The sequence below is a fragment of the Pterocles gutturalis genome, unplaced genomic scaffold, assembly GCF_000699245.1.
Source record: "Pterocles gutturalis isolate BGI_N339 unplaced genomic scaffold, ASM69924v1 scaffold45915, whole genome shotgun sequence".
NCBI lineage: Eukaryota > Metazoa > Chordata > Aves > Pterocliformes > Pteroclidae > Pterocles > Pterocles gutturalis.
In genome coordinates, this window is record NW_010140003.1 from 5,301 (window position 1) to 12,879 (window position 7,579).

The following is a 7,579-nucleotide window of genomic DNA, read 5'->3' on the forward strand; positions in this document are numbered from 1 at the left end:
ATAACTGTATACCCACTGTTGGGCTATCTGGCACGAGTTCAGCTGTTGAGACAGTTTTTTGGAAATCCTTACCCAAGGTAAGAAGTCTGCTCCTTGACTACAGCTTGGTGCACTTTGCTTAACTGGCTTTCTGTTGTCAGAAATTTGGCTGAGCTTTTGGAGACTTCCTTTGCTGTATTAGGTACACTTCAGAAGGTGATTTCACAATGTTGAGTCAGAGGCTGAATAGGCATGCAAAAAAACCTGTTGCCTGCAGATCAGGACTGATACAGCTTGGCAGAGCAGAATGGGGGATTCTTCTGTTTTAGCTCCTCATTTTGTGAATAAACAGGGAAATTTTGACAACATACTACCTTTGTGTGATGCATTTATATGGCAAAAGAAAAGTTGTACAGAAAAAAGATTTGTTGAGTCCAGAAACATTTTGTCAAGTGGTTTTTAAGCTGTGAGGGACATACACTCTGGATATTAACCTTTCAGAGTGCCATATGTGTTTTGATTGTGCATCATTAATAAACATCCATCTGTTTTTAAACAGAGCTAAAAGCTAAGTGAGTTGTTAGCTGTGTTATCTAGGCTGCAGCATATAAAAATAGCTTTTGACATGCTAATTTCAGCAATGAGCTACACCCCTGCATTTGTACACTGAACTCCAGGGAAGAGTTGATGCGGATTTCAATTTTAGTGTTTGGTTTTTGCTTTTTTTAAAAATAAAACCTAGGGCGTTTATATTTGGAGTATTGTCTGAATTTGTCACAGCTGAGAAGTTGGTATTTATCTCCGAGTTTCTTATTTTATATTGTGAATTACTGTTGATGGAGGAAAGGAAAAAAATATCCCAGGAAGAAATGTGTATTTCCTCTGTGGCATCACCAGTAGCATACAGGTCTTGGAAGATGTTGTTCCAAATTTCAGGTTTCTTCTGGTTACTAAAATAGGTATGAGAAGGTCCTTAGAAGGTCCTTCCTCACTGAGAAGTGAAATAAGTGCCTACTTTTTTTGATGCTAAATTGTACACAGTTCAACGTTGAGAAGACTTTTAAGAACTGCTGCAAGTCACTGTTGGAAACAAGGCCATTGATTTAAGTACTAAACATGGATATTTCACAGCCACTGGCAAATAGCTGTGTCCTTTATATTATGTGGATGTGCCTCTTCCTATATCCTCCCTACAGTTACTCCCTGACCAGAATGGCTTTCACTTATGTCATGCCCTGTCCTAGAACCTACAGCTTCATATCAGTCTCTTCTCAGGTTAATTCCAACTTTCTGTTTTAAGCCTTCATGGTATGATGAATATGATGATGCAAATACTTGCTTGGTTCTTCTTTCCAGGATGTCTTGTGGGTAGCTTCACTCGCTTTTTTTTTCTTTTTTTAAGATTCCTTATAGGGAGGTATTTAAAGTTCCTGAGAAGTCAATTATGGTTTCTAGGAAGCCACTTAAACCATTCCAACCTATAGTGATAAGGTGGTACATTCTGGCTGGCTGGGTGCAACTCCCTCTCCAGTATCCCATCTATCTCAAAAATATAATAAAAATCACTCAGCTAACCTCCAAGCTCCAGCTTCTGTGCATTTACAACCAGCAAGGCCAGCGCTTAGTTTTTCTCTGCAATGGGGACTAATTGAAGACTGGTGGTAGCAAGCACAAGATTTGTCTCTGGGAAGATAGTAAAGATTTACTATGTGGTTGTGAAATATGTCCTTTGATGACTGGTTCTCACCAGTAGCTAAAGCTGATGAAGGTCCTTTGGTAGCAGTGTGCCTGTATCACCTTTCTAGGAAGAATTTCAGTATTCTGGGTTTTTCCCAGAGCTGCTTTTCTGGGGAAACATTTTGCAAATATAGCAGCTCTTACTGACATAAACCCATGTCTCCCTGGGGAGCCTATTGATCCACCCTGAAGAACCTACTAAGTTCCATGGCTTTTGTGTAGGAAAATGATCACTCTCCCAGTAGTTGCATATACATAGCTTCTTTTAGGAAAACCTTCAATGTCCAGGGCTAAAGGTTCTCAGGCAGTTAAGAAGAATGATATGTAGAGACTCAGGCTTTAGCTCTTAGGTGTGTGCCTAAGGTGTATATACAGAGGGGAACATTCCCAGTCACTTGGCTGGAGAAAATTTCTAAGTAAATAATGAGCCAAAAGGATGAAGCAGGAGAACAAGAGCAGAACAGAAAGTGGTGTTCTGTGCTGTTCTTCTAAAATAATTTTTAAAAAGCAAAAAAACCCAAAGTTCAGATCTTGTATTTTTGTGACTGTTTCTGTACATTTACATGATTTTAGCACCTTTTCTATTTTTATTTACAGGTTGTGGAAGTGGGGTCTAGGGGTGTGCACTAATGATATCTCCATCCCACTGTTTACACAGTACATTGGGTAGTGTGCTGAATTCATATGGATTGTGCATTTTAAGATCTCTGTTGGCAACCTAGCCTCGTTTAACCTTCTGATTCAATGTGCTAAATCAAGTTTCCTTTGAAGCTGCGCGAACATTATAAATTTACCTTCTGGCTATAATAGTCCAATTATATTTTTTTTACAAAAAAAAAACCAAAACCCACCTCCTTTGGTCCAAGTCTCCATTTTGAATTTTCCTATCTTTGTTTTTAAGCCCTGGGTTGCTCCATGTTGAGGTGCTGCAGGTTTCACATGAACTGGAAGCTACCTGATATTAAAAGCCAGGCTTCTTCATATGACCCATTGTTTGCAGATGTGGATACCTGCTGCTGCTGTGGATGGAGTTAATGGATAGCTATTAAGTTATTAGCTGGAGAACTTGGAATCCTGGATGGATGCATCTTAAAGCTGGCTGTTGATTGAATAGCTTGATCACACACATGCTTACAGGGTTGCCAGATAGTTTTTATTTCCTAGCAGTGACTGTATTGCTCAGATCAATTTGATTCTTTGCTTTAACTCGTTTTTCTTTACTATTTCTCTGTCACTGGATATGATGAAGCACCAAGGGATTAGTTTGCTGTTTTGCAGTTCTTAGTCTTGACAACTGGTCTAATCCAAGGTAACTTCTACCAAAAGCAGCATCCTGTTTTGTACCCTGGCTTTTGCTGGTAGGCCATGTATTATAACTCTATTATAATGAGGGACCATTTATTCAGCTTCAGGGGAGCTTTTCTTGTCTGAAGATGGATCCCCGTGTCTTCTGTCACACACTTTTTAGATACTTTGCAGTGCTATTTTTCTACTGACAATGCTTTGCTGTTCTTAGCCATCGTGTTTCCTACTAACCTGTAGTCTTGCGTGATGAAGCAGCTCACTCTCTCCAAACTTAAAAGCTTAAGCAGACGACACGTGGCTTTTTTGCCTCCCAAGTTTCAAATCATGGATCAGCTGAACAGCGGCAGCTAGCTTTTCTGAAGCATAGAGGAAGTGAGTAGCATCCTATGTCCTCTGGCAGTAAGGAGAGGAAAAGCCTTCCTGCTTCTAAAAAGGGAGATTCTCCTTCCTGTTAGGTACCTGTATTGGTCATCTGTGTCTCTGCCCATCTGAAAAACAAATACCTGTGTAGACATGCTGGGAGCAGTAGTCTTCTGACAGGCATCCTGAACAAAGCCTTGAGCTTTTCTGTGTTTCCTACAAAAGATTTAGAGACTAGAGAAGGCATCCTAATTCCTTTCATTTTGCAAAATGTATGCTAGGGTACAGACTACAACATAGAAGGTGACGTACTGGGACAAAACCCAAGGAACTGTTAATTCTCTTCTTCTTTGCCTGGTGTTGTAAAGGAAGGCCAAAATGTCATGTATTGGGAAACTATTTTCTAAAGTGAGATATGCTTGCAATGGTGTCATTTAACGGGTGACTTAGGGCCAGAGGCATGTGGTTTATCTGCTGCTTCTTATGTGACTCGGGATGTTCTTACATGTACAGAAAGCTGATTTTTTTTATTATTGTTATTGGTTCTTGGCTACACTGATATTTGTGACAGATAATTCCCTTGATTAATTATATGCCACACATAAAATGCTTTGTACAATCATCTGATCAGTTTTTAAAGCATTGTAACATCTTCACTGTTCTGAGTGATTAAATAAGCTGATGGACAGAAATCATTTGGCTTTCCCTAAAGATTGTCCTCCCTTTACTCCATGGTAGCCCAGCAGACCTGCCAGTTCTCGCACAGATGTGTGTCTTCTGATGCAATGAAATATATTTCTGCTGTTTGCAAGGGTGTTTAGTTATCTGCTCTTCACCTAGCTTCTCTCTTGCTTCTTAACTGCTGTGATTCATAGTCTTTTGAACAATGTCACCTGAGTAAGATTTCCAAAAAGAAAATGCATTTTTTAGATACAATAACCTTTCAAAAAGTCTTACTTAAATGATCATGTTTTGCTTTTTTAGTTGCTTTCCTGTTTCTCTTATTGTGACTCTGTGCTGAGTCCAGCACTTCTGTTTTCCTTGGATCTGACCTGGGGATTTAAAATCAGTTTATTTCTTGAAATGTCCCCTGCCCTAGGGTTTGGTTTCACAGTTTTCTATATGATTCTTATTTTGAGGATGCTGAAATTAATTGAATGTATGTGGTCACTGTTGTTCAGTGGCTTAACTGTACCGCTTCTGCAGGAGGGCACTTGATAGAGCAAACCGTCTAATGATCTTCTGGCATACCAGGTTGTTTCTTGACTGTCAATCTGAAAGGTTAACGTTGCAACGGAGAAAAAAAGCAAGAGTTAGAGGAAACCTTGATTTTTATTTTTTTTTCCTCCTCTCTACTATTGCTTTTGTGGGATTGCAGGATTTTTGCAGGTGAGCAGTGATGCCCTTTATAGAAAAGAGTCTTCATCTGCCCAACCAAGAATATTGAGACTGACAACAGAATATAAAGGATGGAGCGCCATGTGCTGCACTTGGATTGCCGTGGGTGTGCCTCTTTTGTGAATTACAGCCTCCTTGAGGCAATCCAGCCTGTGCCTCCAAGCAGCAACCCTAACCAGGCTGCCCAGGCGGGCAGCCCTGGCATGGGCCACCCAACTCTGGTGCCACTGACCACGAGGAAGAAAGTTATGCTACTTAGAAAACAGCTGTGTGCCAGGAGGGTGGTTAGGTAAAAAGGGGACAAATCCTTTCTGACCTCTTAACATAATCTTAAATATTTTTATTCCTGTAGTTGTAATAGGCAGAGGTGGTACATGCCCTGGAAAAATACTGTTTACTGACTGCCCTTTTGCAATGTGTGGTGACCATTAATTGTACCATAAGGCAGTGCCAGGCAAAAATGGACCAATTTAGAACTTGTTAAAATGTCATGGGCTATGAGAAATGTTTGTCCTTTCTGGAGCATACCTGCATGAAACTTACAGTCTTAGGAAAAATACTGTCTCGAATAATGCAGCTACTAGTAGCACTACGTATCAGATTCTTCTTTATTGAGGAGGGCAGATTTTCTTCTAAATGATAATGCCTTTCTCTCTGTTAAGAATGAGGCTTTTTCCTGTCTTGGAGCTGAGATGAACTATGATTATCTGCCTATGTAAAAGAAGGAGTTTGGAGACTAAACACCTGTTTTCCAGTACTGTGGTTACAAGTCGGGCTGTTTCAAAAAAGTAGAAAAAGGAGCAAGGATATTCTAGTGGAGAAATAGAATGTAATCTTTTGTCCTGAAACAGATGGATTTAAGTCCTTTTCAGACTTTTTGATTTCGGTATTGTTTGTGAGTATCCTGCTTAATTGTAACAATTAAAACTGCAAAGCACTACTCTGCAAGTAGTGAATTGTTTTGGAGGCTCCAGGATTTTGACACCATCATTTTCAATTCAGCCAAAACACATTCCCCTCCCCAACCCAATTATTTTTCCCAGATCAAGAAGTTGAAAAATATTTAATTTCACACCAGACACATACACGGACCACTTTGCTTTTGAAGTTATAAGAAGCTAGAATTAATTCTTTAAAAAGCAACAACTTTGAACTACAAAATCACTTTCTGTTTTAAAAGTCAGAATAAAAAATTCAGACAAGGTTTTCTGCTAAAATATTCTGAACTGACCCAAACTTGCAAAATGGTTTTGAATTACTTAGCCTGCACTCTTTTTAATCCCTCTTGCTAAAAAATTAATCTCAGCAAAAAAAGAATGGAAGAAGTGTTGTCATTTTCTGTGTTCATAAACTTTTCGGCTTCAGTTGTGCTGTCTGACAGTAAGATTTGCAATATCTGTGGGGAGAGAGGAAGTAACTTTTAATGGCAAACACTTTTTTGTGAACAGTTTAGTTAATTGACTTTCCTTAGCAATATTAGAGAATCAGTAAACATTTGGTCTTTCGTTCCCTAATAAGTCTGATTCTTGGGATTTTATTTTTTATTTTAGGAGTTTTACCAGGTTTATATCCAATTATGTTTTTGTTGAAGTTTCAGCTGCTGTATTCCCACTGCGATCTTTAGTCTCTGAGGTACACGTCTTGTAGCACTGTTAAAATGTCGTGTACAAAATTGAAGATATTACTTCTGTCTTTTTGAAGTCAATTTTTAAGAGTAAATGTTAGAAATAGTCCATATCTTAAATTATTCCTTTGTGGTTAAATTGCCTCCATGGACGAAGTCTCTTGGTCCTTCTTCCTAACTTGGAAACTGGCAGCCAGCCTTTCAGCCATGAAAGTGGCGACTTTTAAAAAGCTTGTTAGTTAGTGACATCCTCTATAATACAGATATTGTGCAGTTAAGAAAAAATAGCATTGGCTTACAGATTTTGTTTATTTTAAGAAATCAAATCCTTCAGAAGAATAAACAAAACCTGTAAGTTCCTCTGTTAATTTTTTTCCCTTCATAGAAACAGCTGTGTGACCAAAATATCGCAGTTTTTTTGTATTTCCTGACTTTACTTACGTTAAAATATGCCATCATTTCATATTCTCTAAAGAAAAGTGATCGTCTCCTGAATCTCAGCTTTGTGGATAACTACACTGAGTTTGTATGATGCATGAAAAGCTGCTTTTGCAGAACAGAAAATCTCTTTTTGCTCCTTAATGCACAAAGGAAAGCAACAGGAAATTATTTGCTAAAATAAATTCAACAAAATATTCCATCCTAAATAGTACCCAGGTCATACATTAAATGACGCCCAACATTCTAAATGTTTGTCGTCTGTCAAAATGCATTAAAGTTTTAAGGTGTTATTTCCCCCCTTGTATTCTGTGTAATGTTTTCCACTCAATGCATCTTTTCCTTTCCTCTGGATTGCATTAGTTCACTTTGAGCAATTCAGATCATTCTCTGAACAAGCTAGTTCTTTCTTGTGGGAATTAAGCTGTACAGTATTGTTTCTTTGGTGTTTGAATACCCATCTGAAATACTTAAGTGCTGAGTACCACGCACTGTGTTTTTCACAAGAACTGCCAAATTACGCATACTTACTCCTAAGAATATTTTGAGTCAGAACACTAGATATTTAGAGTTTAGCACTCTGAATATTCAGTAGATGTTATATTTGCTGTGAAATTAATTAGCTTTAATAGAGTGAGTCATGCAAATGGGAACACCATCCATGTACCAGTTAAATATTAGTGTAAATGAAGGATAATGGTGTTGTTTTGTAATAAATACAGCACAGCTTTTAACACT

At 38.4% G+C, this 7,579-nt stretch overlaps 1 protein-coding gene across 1 annotated transcript in view; it reads left to right on the top strand.

Annotated features, from left to right (window-relative positions):
* Window positions 1-7,579, top strand: part of LOC104469122 (putative sodium-coupled neutral amino acid transporter 9) — a gene marked incomplete at its 5' end in the record, with an annotated part of 11,064 nt that overhangs the window by 1,495 nt on the left and 1,990 nt on the right. The window contains one exon of the mRNA XM_010083502.1: window positions 1-77. This exon is cut by the window's left edge and continues 93 nt beyond it. Coding sequence (XP_010081804.1) covers window positions 1-77 — 77 coding nt within the window. The remainder of the gene's footprint in view (window positions 78-7,579) is intronic.